General features: G+C 38.5%; 2 protein-coding genes across 3 annotated transcripts; both read left to right on the plus strand.

The window, feature by feature from the left end:
• The first annotated feature begins 509 nt into the window (after positions 1 to 509).
• On the plus strand, positions 510 to 10,761 carry LOC146451678 (PC3-like endoprotease variant B). Of its 2 annotated transcripts, none has more exons than XM_085098878.1 (5): positions 510 to 1,496; positions 6,419 to 6,822; positions 7,272 to 7,451; positions 8,765 to 9,026; positions 10,022 to 10,761. In XM_085098878.1, the coding sequence occupies exons 1-5, from the start codon at positions 578 to 580 to the stop codon at positions 10,363 to 10,365; spliced, it is 2,109 nt and encodes a 702-aa protein (XP_084955004.1). In that variant the 5' UTR covers positions 510 to 577; the 3' UTR covers positions 10,366 to 10,761. The 2 variants fall into 2 exon arrangements, with proteins under 2 accessions (XP_084955004.1, XP_084955005.1); XM_085098879.1 differs by having other exon boundaries at positions 512 to 1,496; positions 8,765 to 9,010; positions 10,009 to 10,761.
• A 6,146-nt stretch (positions 10,762 to 16,907) lies between these two features.
• On the plus strand, positions 16,908 to 23,254 carry LOC146451679 (PC3-like endoprotease variant B). Its single transcript, XM_085098830.1, has 2 exons — positions 16,908 to 17,997; positions 20,180 to 23,254. Exons 1-2 carry the CDS (start codon positions 17,013 to 17,015, stop codon positions 21,325 to 21,327), a joined length of 2,133 nt encoding a protein of 710 aa, XP_084954956.1. The 5' UTR covers positions 16,908 to 17,012; the 3' UTR covers positions 21,328 to 23,254.
• The last annotated feature ends 66 nt before the right edge of the window (positions 23,255 to 23,320 follow it).

Consider the following 23,320-nt stretch of genomic DNA (forward strand, 5'->3'; position numbering starts at 1 on the left):
TCTCGTGCGTAAATCACCCTCGCGAAAATCGGTGGAATTTCGCGCGTGTCTCCACGCACCTTCCTTGCTGTATAAAACTGAGGGGAAAAGGTAGATTTTCGATTTTGAAAAAGAAGACCTTCTGCCGGCGGTCTTTCGTGGAGAGGTCGGATTTTATGCGCGAATGGATGATCAGGAAAGCCTTGTCAGATAAACTGTATTCATTATAAAAATATTCCATTAATTTTCCGCCCCGGCTGGAAAACAAAAGGCATATACCTTAAGAGATCACCAAGTCTAATTAAGGCTAAAACATACCAACCTTAAATGCAAATGTTCAATGATGGAAACAAATTTACCATCTTTGCTTATTTCTTTTCAAAGCAATACTATATTAGCCCGAATGATTCTGTTTTGTTGTGTTCCTGTTCTGTGCATGGCTGTCAACTAAATGCTTCACTGAATAACAAATTATTCATATTTGTAAATCAAATGAGCAGTTAACGTCAGTGCATTATGCATAGTTATTAAAAGTTTTCAACTCAAGCCGGTTGTCTTGACAGTGGGCGATCGGCTCTGAGGAGACAAGAAGTCGACTATGAGTCTCCGCTGTATTCTATATGGTTTACTTTTGTGGCTAGCAGTTAACGGCGATCAAAGCTTCGAGAACGATGAAACTGACGACAAAATCTACACTAACTCTTGGGCAGTTCAGCTCGATGAGCACGATGAGGGATTGGCAGATGAAGTGGCCGCGAATCTAGGTTTTGAAAATCGCGGCCCGATCGCCAGCTTGCCAGGATATTTTAAATTTGAACACCGACAAACTGAAACTCGTCACAAACGGAGTGCTGAACATCATACTCAACCGTTGTTAAATCACCCCCGGGTCAAATGGGCCAAACAACAAACACAGCTCTTCAGATACAAACGAGGCTTCGAGTCGATAGCACGGGCCGCGAGATTCGCGCGAATAGAAGAGAACATTCGGCAGTTTGATGACCCAGAATGGCCGAAACAATGGTACCTCTACGATAGTGGTTTTATCGGGGCTAGCGGAAATCTGGGAGTTTTGGAAGCTGTTAACCATGGTTATACAGGAAAAGGCGTTCGTGTTGCTATCGTTGATGACGGCTTGGATCACAGGCATCCGGATTTACATGCAAACTACGACAAGGACGCTAGCAGAGATGTGAACGATGATGACGACGATCCACTACCTGATGATTCAAAACCGGACAACGCTCATGGCACGAAATGTGCAGGGGAGGTGGCAGCTGCGGCCAATAACGGCATCTGTGGAGTTGGAGTCGCCTTCAATGCCTCCATCGGCGGAATAAGGATGCTAGACGGGACCATCACGGATGCCGTTGAGGCTGACGCTCTGGGCTACAAATGTGACTATATTGATATCAAAAGCGCTTCTTGGGGCCCAAAAGATGATGGAGAGACGTTTGGCGCGCCAGAAGAACTTGGTGCAGAAGCTATCAAGAATTGCACACTTCACGGAAGAAATGGTTAGTGTTTATGGTTTTTCAGTTTTATATCAAGGTCTTTCTTAGGTTACGTCGCGTTTTAGTATTAAGATCGTAAAGCTTTTTCCGGCATTTCTTCAGTTTTATTGTGGAATTTTTTGTTAGGAGTGGCGTGTTTTGTTTTTGATCAGGTTATATTTGAGATTTTGGCTTTGATAATGTGACGGGTTATGCATTTTGTGTTTGTTTACTAAGTTATGCGCATAGTTTAATTTTTGTCCTAATTATCCTGAAAGTTAAAACGACAGTGTCATGGAACAACAACGTAATTATCTTCACCTGATCTTATACGCGTCGAATAGTGAATAAACTTCCTTTATTCTTCTGCTCCAATTATTTTCGGTCCAAACGAATTAAAAAAAGAAGAAAATAACACATTGAATACTAAAATGAATTTTTTTCAAAGTTCCGTGTGATACCGATTTTCACAAGGGGACTCACAAAGCCGGAATGACAGATTTTAAACAAAAAAGGTTGGAAATGTAAATATGTAAAACTGTCGTTTAAAAGCAAGTAAAGGCTCTTGTTGTCGATGAGAGAGAGAAACGTACCTTGATTGTCCAATTGAAAAGTCAAGGTTTACTGCTAGTTTAATAAGAAGACGTTTTGTTTTCTAAACAATCTTTAGATAGCGAAATAATCTTCTGATGTTATCGTAAAATTTTCATTTCATTCAAACAGACGCCTCACGAATTATTTTTACCCATTTTACGACAGCTGCACATTTTTGAAAATCAACACCTGTGCTTTTTCATCACGTGCGTTATATGTGTTCAGTTCTTTTAAATTCGAAACCTTGTCGAAAATTAAGCTAACGATATAAGAGGGCGCCGCAAACTGTAAATGACAAATGGCAAAATTCAATACCCTATCTGAAGACAGTTTTATGGGATCGAAGATAATCTTAATGTGTTTTTTGAGTAAATATCAATTCAAATGAGTGAGGAACAGATAAGGTGTTTGAAAGGACCGCACCGTCTTTAGACGTAAAGTAGTTTAAAGTTGAAATAGAAATCACCAGAAAAACAAAGCCTGCCGCGAAAAAGCCAGCCCGGTGTTCTGCTTTTATTAAAGTATTTTACGCACTCTGAACTCTCGTTTATAAATTTAATTCTCACCTCGCTGTAAACCACATATTATGCACATATTATGCACCTGAGAACGCTCCATCAAGCACCTCGTTTGTTTTCCATTTATTTGAATTTCTCGAAATGTCAGTCAAGGCAATGTATTTATTCGGATAACCTTCCCGGCATTTTGTCAATTGTCAAACTATATACTGTCAAATGAATTTACTCGTAATTTCTAAAGGACTACAATTCACGATTTAAACAACTGTGATGTTTTAAGATAGTCCTGAACCAAGTATTATTCGTTTTCAAGAAGTTATGTACATCTTTAGTTTATTATTAATGTGCTCGTCACGTCAGTACACAGCTGTGTTTGCCCGGCTGTTGTGTGCTTTCTCGATTGAAAGCTTTAATGTCGCTGGTACGGATGTTTTTTGTCGATTTACAAATGACGATATCCAATTCGCGAAATGTTAGTGCTTTTGAGTTCAATTTCGCAATTTTGGGATTAAGTAACTGCTAATATTAGTAAGGTACTCTGACAGGGGGTTTTCTTTCAGGGGAAATATATAGTTCCTTCCGTATTTTTTTTTTTTTTTTTTTTCATGATTTTCCGTCCACGAAAGAGGTTTATGGCCGTCACTGTAAACTATGATGGCACGAAACACAGTTTTCATTCAATGTCAGAAAACCGGCTTTCGTCGAGTTTTATTCTTAGGGTAGCGCTGATAACTATGGGTTTTGAAGTTTTACGTTTTCAAACATTTTTTTCCTCGGACCGTTTAAGCGGGATTGACAAGCGCGTGGCAGACTCACCAGTGGAAGGCCTGAAGAGGGCGCAACCCAGTCATGAAGATTTGAAAATACAGCGAATGCCCTGGTCAGTTAAACTGGATTTTCTGGGGGCCTTATTAAGGAACAATGAGAAAACCCAAATAAAAGAGAACTCCCAAAGCCCGCTTTTTGACAAGGCCCATCCCTTCTCTATTAATATTGCAGCTTGTCCGTCACCTTTAACTTCACAACAGTTTGATGTCTCTGAAACTTTCACCGCTTATTCCATGCGGCTCTTGCGGTAGTGGTGTAAATGAGTCAGTTCGCCTCATGGTATAAATCTGATGTCCGTGAGTTAAAGGGGAAGTATCGCGCAAATTTGCTGCCATTTCCGAAAACCCAAAAATGTTTGTCTGTCAGCAGAAACAACGAAATAATTGTCAAGTTTGTTCTAAACTATCACCCCAGTGCAATAAAACTGTCGATTATTGCCTCTGGTCAGAGACAGAGTAGGTCGGTATGGATTGAAACTTGAAAAATGTTGGGCTAACGTTTTTCAAGTTTTCGTATTTTTGTTTCCAAAATGCGCTAAAACAGATCACGAGTTGCTCCTTTCACGGATTGAGTTGATTTCTTTCCTCTAGTTCTTCTAGAATTATTTTGTAGCTAAGTGAAGGTCTTATTTCTCTATTTTTAACAAAAGAGGTTAAAACCCCATGATACTTTTAATAAAGCAACAACTGTGCTTCTCTCATCAGTACTCATTTTAGTTCCTTCATTCAATTCAGTTGAACTGATCACTAGAGGACAGATGCGAAGACCGAATTTCTATCAGGTTATTTTTCCCTCAATTGAACCTTTCGTAAGGCGACTCATTTGTGTTCATGGAAATTACAAAGATTTTCTCAACGTGTGAACGGCTGTCTAGAACATAGCAACCATTTGGTGTTTTCTTTTTGTAATTAAGAAGAGAAATATATATACACGAATCAGTATGGCGTCAGAGAGAATTCATTCATTTCTCGATTGAAATTCTACGGCCATTGGAAACTACTGATATGCTTATCAATTAGCCGTTTTCAGTAGAAGCCACTGTTGTTAACAACGCTTTCATTTTTTAATCAGCACCTCACTCACACTTATTTCTACCAATACTATACACAAGTTGACTCATCATTAACGGTGCATAGAAACAAAGTTTCATCTGCCAATACCTTATAACTTAGAAGGCTTAAAATTCATCCAAGCTTGCCCAGTAACAATGAGGCGATACTCGATGAGTCACCATACAAATACAAAGACTAAAACTACCGATCGATTATCTCTTCCAGTTTTCGTGGGTGTGTAGATATACGATATGTAATTTATTATGGAAACCTTTTAATGATGTGTGGGCCTCTAAGATAAAACCCCGCACAGTATTGAGTGACGCCCTCGCCGCTAATGTTTGCAGGTTAACAAATAGAAGCCTAAAAAATTGACTTGATAATTGAGTATTAATAGGTATGGCAGTGAAAAACGTTTCAACATGATGCCGAAAATGAGAGAAAGACGCGGGTGTTTTAATGATAATTTTGCGAAGTCTAAAACTAGACAGATTAATTTTTCGCGGGTGTAAGTTTTTGCGTTTTTCCTAAAACTATGAAAAGCATGTACCGTAATGATTCGATTTAGCGCCCTCCTTCCAATAAGCGCCCCCCTTCGAATGTGTTTTTGTTAATAAGCGCCCCTATTCTAATGAGCGCCCCCTATTCTAATATTATTGCAGCTTCTTCAGAGTACGTATCAAACGCGGTTTATCTTCCTTTACCGTACATGTATATTTGTTACTGCTAAAATGAACAATTCTTTTAGAAGTAACTGAACGTTCAACAATTTGTTACTGTTACGGTTTCTGTTATTGTTAGTTATTTTAATGTTTAGAACATTAGGTTGTTTCTCAAAAAATTAAATAAGCGCCCTCCCTTGAGGTACCAAAAGTAAATAAGCGCTCCTGGCGCTAAATCGTATCATTACGGTATTTTCATAGCTTAATATTCATTACTTTTTAACGAAGCACGTAAAAGGCATTTTAGTAAAATTTCAGGTATCCTCCAAAACGTTTGGAGTGATTATTATTTATGTATTTTAAAATGGAGCAATCTTTCCGTGGAAACTTAAAATCACAAAAGAAAGGTCATTATATGAGGGGGCGATAATTCGGCCGGGTCTTAGGAACAAAGTATTTGAAAACTCTGAGGGGTAATAAACGAGAATGCTCCCTTCTAATGACAGTTCAATCCTACAATGAAATATAACTGTTAATCACAAGTTTCTTTGGTAAAGCATTACAGTTTTTGGCAACAAAAAAAGACTTAGTTAGCTGTAGAAACTTGACTCTTTCGGAACAGATTTTTCCAAGAATTCGTTGACCAATAACCGGTCGCTAAAAGATGATTTGTGTCAGTCTAGTGTAAGAGGAGATTGGATTTAGTGTTCTGCCAATACTGGAATATGCGCACTCCTCATTTCATTTGTACCTAGTCTCCCCTCGATTGAAATTCATCCAAACTGGGACTGGGCCCAAGTCAGAATGTTGATTGCTCTGATCCTTACCAGAAGGCCAGTCCCCAGCGCGGCTGTGTTCGTCTCGGTCGGCGGTGCCTACTGTTGTTACTGCGCATACGTTCTGCACATCTCGAGATACTCGTGTTTCCTATGGGTGGTGCCTACTAATACAGGAATATTTTTGCGCGGTTTAAAACTATACGAAGAAAGCAGAACTTGCCAAATGCTTTTGGTATCTCAAAAGAAAATTGGGGGTAGCCATGCATTTTTCAGAGATAATTAAGCTTCAATTTAGGAAAAAATCCCATACATTGCTTTATATTTTGGCGTTTTTTGGAGATATTATTGCTTAATTATCTCTGAAAAATGCGTGGTTACCCCCAATTTTCTTTTTGGATTCCAATAGCTCTTGCTAAGATCTGCTTTTCCCGCATAGTCATAAACCGCACAAAAATACTTCGGTATTAGTAGGCACCGTCCTTAAAACTGACATTTTCATTTTTTGCTCACAAGGTAAAGGAGCCATATTTGTTTGGGCAACTGGGAATGGCGGAGGTTCACTTGATGACTGCAGCTGTGATGGTTACACGTCAAGCATGTACACCTTATCTATCGGCTCTATTAGCCCAGGGGGATTCTGTACCAGTTATGACGAGAAATGCCCCTCTACCATGGCTGTGGTGTATACAGGTGATGTTGGTTTGGGCAAGCGTGAAGCATATGGCAGTCTCGTGACCACTACATTACATAATCAGTGCGTTGAATCGTTTTCTGGAACATCATGCGCCGCCCCCTTGGCTGCTGGCGTCTTCGCGCTGGTTTTAGAAGCAAAGCCTGAACTTACCTGGCGAGATATGCAGCATTTGGTTGTTCATACGGCCTTAAAAAATGATCCCGAAGGTTCGTCGTGGAATACGGTAAGGAAGGCTTGGAAACCAATTTTAGCCGCCTAAAATTTGATCAACAACTTTATCTCTTGTTTCGATACCTATTGTAACCAGACAGCTTATAAAACTCTAGTATAAAATGGAAAAGTATTTTTATATTTTGTTGAACGATCAAAATTCGATTTATCATGCATTTCTCTTATTTCTAATTTACGAGACAGCTCAGAACTCCATACAAACGCGAGGTAATAAAGTTTACCCATAAGACTCCTTCTTTTCACTAAATAGGATCTGTGAACCCGCGTTGCGTTTCTTGAGAACGAGGTTGCAACTTGGCTTGTTTGGTAAAATACACTTTTTCTTTTACGTGGCTTTTGCAACTTTTACAACCAAGTTTACTTTCGACAATTCTTAATCCGTTTTCTCTAGAATGTTCAAATCATGGTGGTATATTCTAATTTGTGCTTGTGCAATTGTAGAATGCCGCTGGACATAAATACAGTAGATGCTATGGTTTTGGCGTTTTGAACGCAATGTCTTTAATAAACGCGGCCAAAAACTGGAGACAAGTTGGGCCACAACTGCGTCATGAAGTGGTGGGTACCTTAACTGGTGAAAACAGGCCGGAGATAGAATCAGACGGAAGCTTAACTTTGAAGGTAAGAATACAGATACTTTTATAGTCGCAGTATGCAGTCCTTTTTCCCACCCACATGACTTGAAGCCAACCTCGTTCCCAGGGCTTTTCCCTTCGCCCGCCCCCCAAGAGAAGGGAAAAGCCCTGGGAACGAGGATGACTTGAAGCGTTAATTTATGAAGTCAAACTTGGTAGTAGAGCGGTTTTCAATTGAGTATCGAAAAAATTAATTACACGTTTGCTTTGGTTTTACTTAACTACGCTCTGTGATTGGTCAACAAAACTGGCGCCACTTTCTCAGGGAATTGGTCGCACGTGTTTTCCCGCGCTTTTACACCGGTGACATGCATTTGTCTTAAGTTGATTCATTGCGCTGTTTACGTCTATTGTCATTTTGGTTTTGGTTTTACGACAATCAACTGAAGACCGCTCTATACCATACCGATTACCTTGTCTTTGCTTGCTCGTCCTGTTTGCGCGAGAACAGCCATTTCCAATTAAATCGGTGCGATACGAATTCGGTAGTTACTGACCTCGATCGCAATACTATAACTTCACGTTTGCACGTGCGTTATAAATTTTGGTACATTTCTTTTCCGTTCTGTGAAAAACTAAACAACATCACAAAATCACCAAATTCTAGGTTTTAGAGAGCATAGGGGCACCGCTTTTTCCATTCTCTTCTTAACTTGAACGCCACCCGTTTCTCCCGATTAGACGATTAATTTCTTAGATAGGGAGATTGTATTTTGCAAGTTCAACGAGTTGGAATGATCACGAATAAGTTTCAACAACGTAAATTCATTTAGAATTTTTTTCAGACAGTGAAAGGAGTCAAACCTATGATCTTCCGATTGCTTGTTCGGATGCTCTACCAATGAGCTTTAGGATACCAGTGAGAGCTGGGATATTAAACAAGCTTCATGAGAAAAAGTCCTGCATAGTGTTAGGATTTCAATACTGAGTAACATCACATTTCTTTCACAGCGTAAACTCATATTTTCACGTGAAGTTTTTGTTGGCGTTGTCGTCGTTGCTTCATACTCATGATCAGTGTTACGTTATACCGGAAATTCGAGTTATGCATCTTTTTATTATTATTATTATTATTATTATTATTATTATTGTTATTATTAATTTGATGTCCATCTTTCACTCTCTCCCAGCCGAGCAGCTACACAGGTTACACGACAGTACAATACTGAGATTTTTAAGATCACCTCTTAATTCCAACCATATGCCATGGCTACCAATAAATAAATGTATTTTAGTTTGTTTCTAGATTAACGGTTTTGTTCGTGGCAATTGTGATCGCGTTTTGCTTGCTATCAACAGCTCACAAATAACGATAACTCCATCAATACCTTGGAACATGTTCAGCTGGTTCTGTCGCTGACGCATCGTCGCCGGGGGGACCTGGTGATTCAGCTCACCTCCCCCGAGGGGACAACTTCAAAATTGCTGGCTAAAAGACCGAGGGATGACTCCACTCGTGGTCTAGACAAATGGCCGTTCACGTCCGTGGAATTTTGGGGAGAAAAACCACAGGGAGAGTGGACAGTGCTGATTAATGATGAAAGGGTAAAACGGATTTTTTGTGTTTGTTAATTAGATAACCTTTCAATTACAATATGAACAGTAAATCAAGATGCATGTCTTACTCCTGGTTCACACGTACGACACAAACGGGAAAGTAAATGCAAGCGCTAGCACAAGCCAACACCTTTTCGACACCTTTTCCTCCTTTTCTTGCGCATGCGTTTCGATGTTTGCGTGTATGTCATTGTATTACATTTGCGCATGCGCTTGCGTTCGCATTTGCTGACTGGAGGACCGGAGCGTTGTTTTGTTAGTCACAAATCTGTGACGGAAAGTATCCGCCATCTTGAAGTGGGCGTAAAAAAAAGAAGAAAGATAAGAAATACCCGGTCCGGAGACATCAGTAGCGCTTTCCATTAAGCCAAACATTTTTGGTTTAACCTGTTGAAACGCAAAGGAACGTGCAGATCAAACCACAATTTCACGGCAAAAAATTAAAGCACGACTTCGAAGGTACTCCATATTTTCCGTTTCAACCGATCAAACGAAAATTACCGTTCATTTGCAGAAACTGATTTCTATGTCCACTTTGTTGTCTTCTTACGCCATCATGGCACCATCGCGTGGTTTTTTTAATCTACCAATAAGATTGCAAGAGGGGAACGAATGGAAAAAAGGCCTTTACATTTGACGTGAAAAGTTTCCTAAATTTCCAACCCGAATTTTTGGCTAAATGGCAATCACCCCGCCCAGGCGTCCGGTCATTTCTAAAGGATCCTGAGGACCTGGAAATCAGGGTTTTTTTTAAATCCATTTTCTTTCGATTGGTGGCAGTTTTTTTGCGAGCGTTTGAATTAAACTGAGCTTCCTTTTTTTGCTTAAAGTTGTGATTTCAAATGAATTGTTCTTTATGGAGGAATGTTTTTATTCTTATAGCTTCGAGTTCTTACATTGGCTCACTGTCTAATATGCTTTCATAAACTGCTTTTATTAATTTAAAATTACACAGCAGCTAGTTACTCACTGTTTTCTTCTTCTAGTATGAACGCGAAGACAGCATTTACTCTCCGAGGTATCGTCAAGACATTTTATTTGACGAAGAAAAGTCGCCACAGGAAGATGAACCTATCCTTCAAAACGACTTCACTCATGGACGCTTCAAAGAAGACTACATGGAGTTATCGGCGAGATCAAAGAAAGAGATCTATGATCAGAACGACGAGCCCAATTTCCCGCGCGAGTTGAGTCATGGACGGTTTAAGGAAGATTACATGAAGTTAAAGGCGGATTCAAGCGAACCAAGCAATGTCGAGAGTGACGAGCCTGAGTGTTCGCCATCAGAAGATGTAGCAGGCTGTATCACGGAATTTTCTCTCGTGACTCATGGTACTGCATAGTGTCACCGATCTGGGCCATGACTTCTCAAACTCATTAATAATTCAAAAGCCAAAGACAAAGAAATCATGCACCGTGACGTGTTTGGATATCTGATGAAAAACTCCTCGTTTTTGCATCCTTAATTTCCCCTTCAAAATCAGCTTGTTTGAGAAGTTATATCAAACACTTGTCACAGTGTTTCATCACACTATCAAAAACCTCGAAGTTTGTCAAAAATACTCCGCTACGCGTCGTTTTTTCAACTCTCTTCTTGGTATTTGATATGTGATGAAACACTGTGTCTCGTGTTTGATAAATTGCATCAAATTAGAAATCTTGATAGTTTGCTTCGCGAAGTGGCCACTGTAGTGCGAGGACTAGAACCGATTATATTAAACCATTGTAGGAGACCACGACCCAGAGCCTCTTTCTCTCGCACCAAGCCTTGTAGTCAACCCTTTCCCGAGTAGATTTATTTTTAGAACGGGTCTCAGGGGACCTTTGGAACCCAATCAAAGAAGAGCAATGACAATTAGTCATACGTAATAACCCAAGAAAGGGTTGAATCAAGGAATTAAAGGCTCCTAGCCATGGTCTCTTGGGCCGGGTTGTTCGAAAGCCGATAAACGCTAACCTATGATTAAAAGTTAATCGAGGTTTTCATCTCGCTTTTCAGAAAGTGGTTTTAAAGCCTAATTTCAAGCTAAAGGTAAAGAAATGTATAAGTCAAAACTGAGGGCCAAAAATCTTTTGGAAGAATCTTTACCGATTAGTAACTAAACTCGAATCAAAGTTCACATTAATCCAAGATTAGCTTAATCGGGCTTTGAATAACTGGCCCCCCCCCTGGCCATTGTCAGTTGGACCGTTTGAACCTATATGTAAAACTTTCGTTTTGATCAGTTCTCAATCTCCAAGATCGAACGGACCCCCAAAATTTCGAATTTAAAGGTCTTTACAAACGAGAAATATTAAGCGATTATCCACTGGCATGGCCGCTGATTAAGTAAAGAAGCTCTTATTCAGTGATTTTTAATTTGATGTAAGGGCCCGTAGTATTAATAATATAAATTTATTCTTTGATAATTCACATGGACATGTTAAAAACATCTTATTGGTCATTATCAAATGTTTAGGTTAACAAGGAGTCTCCACATATCTAGCTTTGGGAAAGGCCCATTAGGTTGGCTAGGAGGGTACTTTTAGTCCTGGATTTCGAAGGGATATCAATATCGCTGGCAAAGACGCCGAAAATCTTAGCACCCACCTCATGTTACAAATCAGTTAAACGGCGCAGCTAAACCAAGTTTAAAGCTACAGTTTTGTCCCTTGTTCGGAAAAAAATGAAAACATGAAGTGAAACTTGAAGAAACAATAAGCTTCCATGAACACTCGGCTGTAAGATAGCTGTGGAACGTACGAGTTGCACAGTGAAACGGTTAAAGCAAATCAGTGCGCCCATCACATTTTACCAAGCTGGTAGTTACTGGTTTGTGGGAAAAGCCTGTTTCTACAAATCATGATAAGCCATAATCACGAATCTGATGGCCCGTGATCCAATGTTAAAGACTGAGGCTTTCTGTTATGGAAACCGTACTTTTAAAATTGAAAATAATTAATTGAGATTATATTCTTAAAACTTCCGAAGATGACCCTAGTCAAGCATTTTGAAAGAGATGCGAACGTCGTGATGACTGACTGGCGAACCCACTAGCATTGGCGCATCTAGGGAGGGGGCCCGCGGGGCCGGGGCTGGCTCCCACTCTTCCCCCGCTTAGTTTTAAGACCAAACCAAGGCCTGCTTTGAAGTCCTTCGATTTCTGAAAACATGGCGCAAGCGCAACTTCGCCAGCCTTTTTGAACATCAGAGTATATTTATTTATTGCAAAATATGTGATTCCTATACTCACTGGAGCCTGCAGCAAGGAGCCGCGACCCTTGCAGGCCAGAATGCTTTGTGAGTTGGGAACATGAAGTCGAGGCAGTTTGTATTGTACTATGTGTTTTGGACGAAACTGGGTTCTGTATTAACCTCGTTTGTGATGAGTGAAAGAAATTTTTGCTTTGCTATTTTTCAGATATCGAATCAAAGATGTCATTGTTGGAATGAAAAAAAAATAAAATGGAATATATCTTTTCCTGTTGATGCACTTTTTTTTGTTTGTGACGCCGACAAGTAAAAAAGCAAATATCAACAATGGATTTGAACTCCCCAAAGTGGCAATGGAAGGAAGGCGATTTTCATCGTCCTTATACATTGAATGTTTTTAATATGGTGAAACCTCGATTTAAAGAACCTCTATATAACGAAGTCCTGGGTATAACGAACGATATTCTCCAGTCCGGGCTTTAAAACATATGGGACAAGAAACTCGATATAATGAACCAATTTCCCTAATCGAGGTTCCACTGTATCGAATTTTAAAATGGAAGACAATTTTAAAAAGGAACTCTTATTGTCTGAATTGTTTCCCTGGTTGGAAGTTTCAAGTGTTACAGTCTTTTAACGAAACGTTAAGAGAGCTGGTGGTTTCTCGGCAAACCCTCTCGCAACACTGATTTTCAGTCATCTTACTTTAGGTCGAACTGCGATTGTATCCACTGGCTTCAGTTTGCAATATACGTTTTATGAAATACTTCAACTAAATCTCATCCTGGGAAAACTGTCCTTGCTTATTCGTTCTCAAACTCATTAATAATTCATCAAGAGAAAACAAAGAAAATCACTACCGTGACCGTGGTTTGGATATGTGATCATAATTACCATAAAAGTTTGCCAACTTTAGCCTTGAATTTCTCCAAGAATTATTGATAATTTGAGAAGCCATATCAAACACTCGAGAGTGTGTTTCATCAGATATCCAAACACCTCGAAGTCGTTTAAAAAAACTCGGCTGCGCCTCGTTTTTTCAACCTACTTCTCAGTGTTTGGATATCTGATGAAACACTCTTCCACGTGTTTGATATATTCCGTAAAAACTAGTAACTGTGTTTGGAAGGACCACCGCGACAAAATAAAAGTACCTGATCCTGTAGTAAAGGATCTAATAAGCAACAAATTGTACAACAAATAATCTAAAAGAAAAGAGAGAGAGCAAGGCTGATTTCACGGAAGTAAACACTCTTCTTTACCACAAAAGGGTTGTGAACAAGCTTGCTAGCTCAGGGGAGCGTTTTTCGTTCAATTTCTTTCTTTGTTTCGATAACACTCATGAAAACTTGGGTGGAAACGACAAACTGACAGCTGTGAAAGAACAGAGTTTCTCATTCCGACACTCTTTAAGCTCTTTCGACTCCTGTTAATTACATAACTGTTTTCAAAACAAACTGTTTTTGTTGTTTTTGAGAAAGTTTGGCAGACTGAAACAGTTGAGGAAATACTCATTCCTTTATCAAATTCCCGTGCCTGTTACCATGATTCAGCTGTTAGTTAAACACTGAAAATATGTTTTACATCTGGCTCTGACCCAAATCTCCTTGTCTGATGTGGCAAATCGATCTGCGGTGTAGTATTCCTGTTGTCGTTCAGTTGTAAAAACTCTTCTGACCCCCCCCCCCCCTCCCCACGTAAGTCTCAACAAACCTTACAAAGCCGGGTAGGCTTAGGCTAATTCTGTCAACATGCGTGATTATGGCTGCACAATGTATTCTCGCAGTTTATAGGCCTTCTCTTCAGATCGATCCAAGTTTAAGTTCAAGTTTATTTTTGCATCAATAAAAAGAATTACAAGACAGTATAATAATGTTAAAATAAAGGTATCGAGGGAGCCCATGAGAAACCACAAGGCTCTTTTCCAGCCCTACTGGGGAAAGACAATACATTGTAATTCATAAAAGCATTTAAGGGTTTCAAAAACTGATTAATAATTCATAAGCCCATTGCCCTATCAAATGTCGACCAATGGTCGATAAAACTTCACGTGCAGTAGTTTTAAAACCCAATAAAACCTCCTCCTTATTAGTATGCGGTGTTTAATGTTTTTCTCGTATGCTAATTTCCAACGTTCACCAAACAATCATTGTTATGAAATCTATTGACACACGCTTTTCCAGGAATGTTTTTGAAGCTGTTCAAAAAACTCGCAGCACGTGTTTTATCGGGTCTAAAACCACTCAGCTGCGCCTCGTGGTTTTAAATCCCGATAAAACACTGCTGTTCGTGTTTTAAACATTACTTCACTTTTCTCAGTCTACAAAAAGCGTGATAGTTAGTTTTCATTTCTTGCACGTGCTAAAAAATAATTAATTGAAGCTATATATTTGATTCTTCTCCCTATATAAATATATTATTAATATGGTGCTTGAAGTTCACGAAATAATATGAGGATAACTGACATTTTCTCGGTGAAAGCCGACTATGGCAAGCTGTCTTCATTTAGATATAATTAAAGCTTTAATTTTTAGCTGGGTTTAAACGTGATTATAGGTCAATAAAAGTGAACACGAAGATACCCGTGGCATTCTGACGATCGATGACGATGTCACCAAACAGATCTATAAGTCATGTTAGATATACAGCTTATATTTGCTTTTATTTCTTAGCTTATACGATCAAATTAGATAGCGGTTTTCATTAGTCGCTGATTTTTAGACCAGTTTTGTACAAAGGAATCTTTTACTCTCGTCCAAAATTGTCGCAATTTCCTTATTCTGAATGTGATATTGATGTCAGTTTTACTTGAAGTGAACGGCCCGCAAGACGAAGACGCCCGACACAGCTGAGTCGTGTATTGATTCGAAAATAACCATGATGACAACCACCTTTCCGATCCTTTCCTGCAAATACGTACATACTAGTTCAGTTTATTCTACTGAGAACTCCTACGGTTTTTTTTTTTGTCTATCTTATTTCTTAACCGGATATCTTCCCTTGTGCAAAACACGTGGCAAGCAAACTGCTGACACTGCTAGTTTAGAACTGTAGCGACCGTTCGACTTAAACAGAACGAGTTATGAAATCTCTAAAAGCCTAAATCAAGTGCCGCGAGTGTCAGACTTAATTCTATTGACTGGGGTATGCTTTTACTTTGCTTTACTCTTCCCTTTGTCAAGGGTTTTTGACGAAAATGATAAAAATTAAATATTCAAAACATCACTCCTCGAACGAAAAAGTTACGAATCTACGTAGGAGTGGTGCTCAACAATTATCATTTATTTTTATCACGGTAACGGCGAAAAAATAATTCACCACCTTGCATGTTTATTCTAGCTTACTTGGCCGATGCCAAGCGATGATTTTAAGCGGCACCGCTCCCGGATTTATAAAACTGGACGACTGATTGACAAAAAACAATTTCGCGCCGGGTTCAGGGGGAGAATGATTGTAAATCATTGTTACACATCTTTGAATTTACACGACATATCGAAAATTCAGTCAACAATAAAATTAAAAATAGCTATCCAAAGTCCTTTTGATTTTAAAAGCCTTGAAACTTAATTAAACTTTCAAATGATGGGAGGTCGACTACATGTTTCTCTGCTGAGTGAAAAACAAAATACAGTTTTTACATTCAACAATAGAACTTGAATCGGGTGGGATGAAGTAAAGTACATCCCTTGCTGTTCGTTTATGCTTAAAAAAGAAAATCATTCAATTCCTTGAGGCGGTAACTCGCTGTGCTATAGATCCTTCGTGGTGAAAAAGATTCCAGTTTTGAGTCTAGAACTATCTCAGTTCAAGAAAGAAAAGTTAGTTTCCTTGTAAATGCAGACCAAGAAATTTAGTGCTATCTTTGTCACATTACAGGCATTGTTTGAACAGGAACAATTTGGACAATACTGCACAGCCCACAGATTACTCTACTATCCGCTGTTCTATTTCAATTAATATTTTACTGAGTAAAAATTTGAAAATAGTGTTTAAAAGTTTTGCTCAGGTATGATTAATGACATGGCAGTCTCTTCTGGAATTGAAATTATTCTAAGATTTGTGTGATATTTGCCTTCAAACTATATGAAACGTTGACATTAAGAAATCTATTGCGCCAATTCACCGACAGCTGCACCATTATCCATTTACACCTTGAATTTCTCTTAGAAAATGGCTATTATTTTGTATTAAAATTAAGTTAAACGATTTTGCCACAAACAGTTTCACGATGTGTGATTTTGGTAAAAAAAAAAAAAAAAAAAAAAAGGAGAAAAAAAAAAAAGTAATACTGTCGAGTGTATTTTTGAGGTTGTTTCGTGTCCGCGATCGCGGGTTGGCTGTTTCTATTTGGATTGATCAGGATTTATCGGTAAAATTTCCGGGCTCCTTAAATTTTAGCATCAATTACATGCACCATGCTAGCCAATGAGATGAAAGAACGAAAACATTAGGTTTTAGTATGGGAAGGGTGGATACATAACGACGGTATCAAAAATTGTTTATTGATTTGACAAATCTCCGATATTTTTTATCCCGATTGTCCCATTATTTTTATCTTGACGCTAAGTGAGGGTATAAAACAAGCTAAAAGGGTAACTTTGGGTCCTTGATGGAAAAAAACAGAAACAACTGTTTCTTACCCTCCCACCCCCGGTTAATCATTTTGCGCGGTGTGGTGGGTAAACGGTATCAGGAAATCTTCGGCATAAACAGCTTGACACTCTATAAAGAGGTCGGTTTCGAAGCAGTTCGGCACTTCCTTGTTAGTTAGGAACGGAGAGTGCCGACTTCTTTCAAATGATTATCAGAATACTGACATTAAAACTGCTACTTTTTGTGGCAGTTTTAACAATCCCGGTTTATCAGCATGAAATTGAAGAAGAATACCGAAGCGACCACCTTGGGGAGCTTCTCGAAGATGGCGAGCCCGTCTACACGAATATTTGGGTAGCGGAACTCTACGAAGACGACGACGATGTTGCCGCTGAAATAGCAAAGAGTTTTGATTTTAAACATAATGGAAGAGTCGCGAATATGCCCGGGATCTTTGAATTCGTTCACGAAGGAACGAGTTCCCGTTTGAAGAAGAGGTCGTTAGGTAGAACTCAACAACTTACTGATCACCCGAAGGTTAAGTGGGCCGAACAACAACGCGTACTAGAACGATCGAAACGAGACTATCTCTCGCATGAATATTTGAGAGAAGAAGAATTGGAAAGAAAGGCTCGCGAGGAACGGTACAAGAGGATTTTTAACGATCCGGGCTGGGAGAAGCAGTGGTATTTGTTCAATTGGGGACAGAACGACGAACACTTGATCGGCGCAGACATCGGAGTTCTAGATGTTTGGCGTCGCGGGTACACGGGGAAGGGAGTTGTTGTCAGTATTCTTGACGACGGATTAGATCATACGCATCCTGATTTGAAGAGGAACTACGATCCGAAGGCAAGTACTGATTTAAATGACAACGATGATGACCCTTTTCCGAACGACAGCGATCCATACAATGCTCACGGTACGAAATGTGGCGGTGAAGTCGGAGCACAAGGAGACAACGGAATATGCGGGGTTGGAGTTGCTTTCAACGTAAATCTTGGAGGCGTTCGTATGCTTGACGGAACAGCTACAGACAAGCTTGAAGCGAGTGCCTTGAGCTTTCAATCTGACTACATTGATATTTACAGTAATTGCTGGGGTCCGAAAGACGACGGAAAAACGTTTGGGCGGCCCGGACCACTCGGGAGAAGAGCCTTTGAGAATGGCGCAAAGAATGGCCGTGGAGGTAAACATTCTTCGATATTATTTATTTCTTTTATCCGGACTTTTTTTCGTATTGATGTTGAAAGGGTAAATCTTTTCTAGTTATCTTTCTACAACTGTGAGTCATGCCTTCAAGTTTATCAGTGAACTGATCGAGGTTCGTGTTCAACCTGAAAACCATCAATGAAAACATAACCAAATGTCGGCCTTAGTATTCCGAATGCTGTGGTCTTGATTTTCATTAAATATTCAATATTTTGACCAAGGAATCAGGTTTTGCTTTCAATATGACATAAAAAAATCGTATCGGCCTAGAAACCAATCCAGTCTTAAAAGGAAAAAAAATCGACCTTAGTGAGAAATAATTTAAGGGTGAAGTACCAAAAATCAACGTTGTGCATGAGGCTTGAAACAGGAATTTTTTTTTTTAGCTGTTAGTAGCTGATTTACATTTGCGTAGGAGTTTAACGCTTTCCTGACGTATTTTATTTCGTAGGTTTCCCACTTGTTCCAATATGCTTTTTCAAATGAAAGAAGAAAAGTTTTGCCAAAAAGCTTATTTCCTGACGTTTGTGTAAACTTCAGTCCCAGATAATTTTAGATAACTGAAACCTTTATAGGGAATATTAAAAGTTATCACTACGAAAATAAGTTCCTTGCAAGCTTTAAATTTACATTTGAAAAATAATTAACGATGAAAACCAGATTTACGAGACCGGTCGGCTACCAAAAAGTTGATTCATAAAGTAATCAATTCGATTTAAAAAATTACTTTTTATTTAAAAAAAAATTAACATCGAGGGATTTTTGTACCATGACAAAAAATTCTTTAGAATCTTTCCGTGACTTTGCTACGACAAAATAAAATAAAAACTGTAAGAGTTTGTTTACCCTGTACTCCCATTGGAAAAAAAGAAAAAGAAAAAGGAAAAAAAACTAATTATTTAATTTTGGCAAGCCTTGATAAACAAACAGAATTTCTCTGTGAATTGGCGACCAGACATTTATTGATTGCACTCTTATTTCTGGGACTAAAAAGGGTTAGAACATTTAGCTGTCTAGGATATTTTATAAAATACCACAGGCCTTATTTTTTATGTGGTTTAACAGTCTAGACATAATGTTTCCTTCGGAGTCTGCTGTAAAACTTAAATATCAGCAGCTGACAGGAATGAAAAGTCATATCAATATAAGCAAATTACACTATGATTGGCTGTGTGCTTCAATGCTAAGGCTATTTTCATTTGGGTTTGATTTGTAATGTCGTGCCAAACCAAATGTATCACTGCATTAAATTCCACCTTGACACAATGTGATGTGCAAAGTATATTATGCACAGTGTTAAATGGTAAATTTAGGATGACTTGATTTTGAATATCTTCCTATTACTGTGCCCAACTGAATAAATAAATTACAATATTAACACATGTTAATAAATTTTGTTTTGGATTTATTTGCACAACTTCAAGTAAATGTTTTGTTTTTGAGTTGGTATTTATTTCAACATTTAAAAATAAATAACAACAGTTGTGATATTATTTTGTCAGGTTGGCACAGCAGTAACATGATGCTTGAAACCCAACAAATATGTTATAAAGCAGGAGTTTTAGGAGCCACTAGTACACTTGTGCAATCTGTGAAAATATCCAAGTTTTGGCTTTTGTTTTCCTTAGCTACAATGAACGACAAAATGTTGCTACACTTGCATTTTGAACTCCTATTTTATGTTACATACAACAGAAATCATGTCCTGCTGACCCAGATATACTGTCCTTCCCCCAAAGAAAGATGTTACAAACCATTCCTCAAAAACTGTCTTCCTTGTATAACAACATTGAGAGTGAGGAGTTTTGATGATTGAAAACTACTTTTGATAATAAAGACAATTTGCACGAAGAACGGGGCAGTTTACAATCTGTAGCAACTATTGCTGTTGATCATTGTTAGTTTAGCCTAGCAAAATGAAAACCCGAAAATTGTGTTTCTTTGCATGCTATCACCTGTGCAGCCGCATTAAAATTTTAGGCGCACAATCAAAATTCTAGTTGTGTTGCCTCATACTTAAACCCTCATCTTGTTAGCTACTGTTTGGTCATTGTAATCAATATTTTAGTCATTCCCTGTATGCATGTTTTGAGTTGGTCACAAAAAAGAACATAAAATTTTGTACAAACTAAAAAAGTTATCACTTTACATTTTCACAGGTAAGGGATCAATATATGTGTGGGCAACAGGTAATGGAGGTCTAGCTGATGATGATTGTAATGCTGATGGATACACGTCAAGTATTTACACCATATCAATTGGTGCCGTCAGTCGATATGGCCTGTCAACTTACTATGATGAGCAGTGTTCTTCCACTATGGCTGTGACCTTCACCGGAGACACCCATCTTGGGGGTTCCAGTGAAGCTGACTTAGTCACCACTGACCTCAAGCACAAGTGCACTACAAGGTTCCGTGGTACATCTTCTGCTGCGCCGTTGGCTTCTGGCATTTTTGCTTTGGTCCTTGAAGCAAACAAAGATCTGACATGGCGTGATCTGCAGCACCTTGTCGTAAAAATGGCACTGAAGACCAGTCCAGAAGATGATGGATGGATAAGGAATGCAGCTGGTTTGTGGATTAACCACAAATTTGGCTTTGGTCGTCTCAATGCTAAGGCGCTAGTGAATGAAGCACTCAAGTGGAAGTCGGTCGGTGAGCAACATAACTGTACAGTCATAGGTTCATTCGATAAGGGCAATATTATTCCCCTTGGCGGCACATTGGAGCTAACAGTCAAAACAGATGCTTGTAAAGGGACCAACAGCTATGTCAAGAAACTGGAACATGTTCAAGTCACAGTAAGTTTTAGACTGTCCAAGGCATTCCGTGGTGACATTGGCATTGATATCATCTCCCCAGGGGGAACAAAAAGTCAACTGCTCTCTCCTCGCCGCAATGACAAGGACTCGTATGGACTCAATGACTGGAATTTTATGACAGTGCATCTATGGGATGAGTCAGCTGAAGGAACATGGAGACTACGGTTTCACCACAAGAAGGCAGATGTTGCTGAACAAGTCAAGAAGCAAGACATCGAAGAGCGAGAGAAAGTCGAGATACAGCATGATTTGCTGAAGGCCCGCCGAGACGAAATTGTTGACGACTACAACAGTTATCATGATGAAATTCACCATGGACGCTTTGGAGAAGACTACATGCGTGATCAAGTTTTCCCGGTTTCCGAGGATGAAGGTGAGCTCGATAGTCTATTAAAGGAAGAAGATGGAGTTGCTGATCCCGAGGATGCACATGCCGGCAAGGTGACAAAATGGGTATTGACGTTGTATGGAACTGGGGAAGATTAAATCAATACAGAGTGTTAAATTATAAGACAAGTTTATATGTGTTTGTTGTATAAATTTTTTTTGGAAGAGTCTAGGTCATGTTAGGTCTTTCAATTCTGCTCCTTTCTTTGTGTAGCAAAGAAGCAAGAGTTCTGTGCATTAATGACTATTGTAATGATGATCTGAAGGATTCAAATTAAGTTAACATTGATTTTCTTTGGGCAGACAGGATAGCTATTCAGTGAAACCAAATTTTAATTAATATTTTTTTGTGCAGTTTTGTCCATCTGTGTCTCTCTAGATATATGGTTAATAGTTTCTGGTTCTGTATGATTTGAAAATATTGTTTCAAAGTTTGGTTTGATTTTCAGAGCAGATAGTTGTAATTGATCAAAATATGCTTTAAGAAAGAAATAGCATGACCTAGGCTTTGAATGTCGTCAGAGTTAATCATAGTCACATTTTGAAGCCATGTTCACATTAAATTTCAATATATTTTGTTTATCAACTGAAGTTATCATCAGAATTCTATGACACTCATTAATTTTACATTGCTTGTCTGATTATATCACAGAATACTGATTCATTTGCACTCCAAGATTTCAGCAATATTGAACTTAGATGTAGGGTTAGTTAGCAGAAGTTTAGATGAATTCATGTTGTATTATTTTCCTTTCATTACATTGCATCTGATGTGAACATGCCTTAATAAGAGGATTTTGTTTTCATGAATATATCTTTAGAAAGATTTTTAGCTGTGTGTGTTGCAAAGAATATGATATATCCACTTTTATTTTTCAAAGAAGCCAATAAGTTATTATTAATTTATTAAAAATGACATTTATTTTCATACTTTGAAATTACTTTATGCTTATTGTCAGTAAATGATCATTGGTCTCAAAGACTGACTCTCATAGCCTCCAAGAGACACTGTCATCTTGTGTGGTGCATGCCTAACACTCACAAATTGCTTAAGCGAATACCTTGTGTATTATGAAAAATATTTCGGAACTCTAATCCAGGGTACCCTGCAGAGAAATTTCAGCAAATTATTAAAATACCTGTTTTCTATTTTCGCATGTTATTGTCATTGGAATGTTGAGTATGTGCATACAAACTCCATGTTTATCATGATATTGCATCATGGTTTGGCTTCCTAGTACCTTACAGAGTGTTCATACTTGTTGTTCCAAATTAAAAGCTATTTAAGTTGAAAAACAGGAATTTTTAATTATTTGCTCTGAGCTATATTACAGAAAATATGGGTTTCTGAAAATTATGAGTCAGAATAACTCCAACATTTCCCAGCAGTAACAGAGACATCACAGTATTTTTGTGAACTACATAATGCATTATGGTATGACAACAAGCTTCAATACGCTTAGGCTGATTCTCAGATGCTCCAGGCTGCTCACAGCCATGTGTGTGGCAGCGAGCGACCTAGACCATCTAAGAAGTAGGCTACGATAGACTAGGAAAATGTGCATGTAAGTGACACTTCTTGATGCGACTCAAAATTTTCTCAGTGTGGTGGCATATTAATAAAAAAATTGCCATGCCTAGATCTTTTTGCATCAACTTCCGACAAGCTCATTTCCTGGATTTTAAAAATTGAAACAGAAGACATAGATATATTTCATAACCTTGCAGTGCAAGGTAGATTATGATATGAATTTCTGTTATTGATGTAAATTTCACTACAAAGTTAAATTGTTTAGGGTTGTAAGGGTAAAAAAAATAAATAATAAAGAAATATACATGTAATATAATATTGGCAATTCAATGAAGCATTTCAGCAACTGAAATGAAAATTTCATTTCATTCAAATTTTCAACACTCCTGGCTCTTGTTTGCAATGTTTCATTGTTGTCACAATGTAACCTTTAAGGTATTACTAAATGTAGCACTGTATTCTTGGAATGGTAGCATTAAACGTCACCTCACCTCATTAATTTGTCTTCTTTGCCTATAACATAATTATTATGTATTCAATTGGACTGCAAGCAATCTCTCT

This window comes from Pavona decussata, unplaced genomic scaffold (assembly GCF_977016875.1).
Source record: "Pavona decussata unplaced genomic scaffold, jaPavDecu1.1 SCAFFOLD_386, whole genome shotgun sequence".
In the NCBI taxonomy this organism is placed as follows: Eukaryota; Metazoa; Cnidaria; class Anthozoa; order Scleractinia; family Agariciidae; genus Pavona; species Pavona decussata.

Coding starts and splice junctions, on each gene's coding strand:
- LOC146451679 (XM_085098830.1), top strand. CDS start 17,013: ATGATTATCAGAATACTGACATTAAAACTGCTACTTTTTGTGGCAGTT. Junction 17,998..20,179: donor CGCAAAGAATGGCCGTGGAG/GTAAACATTCTT, acceptor ACATTTTCACAG/GTAAGGGATCAATATATGTG.
- LOC146451678 (XM_085098878.1), top strand. CDS start 578: ATGAGTCTCCGCTGTATTCTATATGGTTTACTTTTGTGGCTAGCAGTT. Junction 1,497..6,418: donor CACACTTCACGGAAGAAATG/GTTAGTGTTTAT, acceptor TTTGCTCACAAG/GTAAAGGAGCCATATTTGTT. Junction 6,823..7,271: donor AAGGTTCGTCGTGGAATACG/GTAAGGAAGGCT, acceptor GTGCAATTGTAG/AATGCCGCTGGACATAAATA.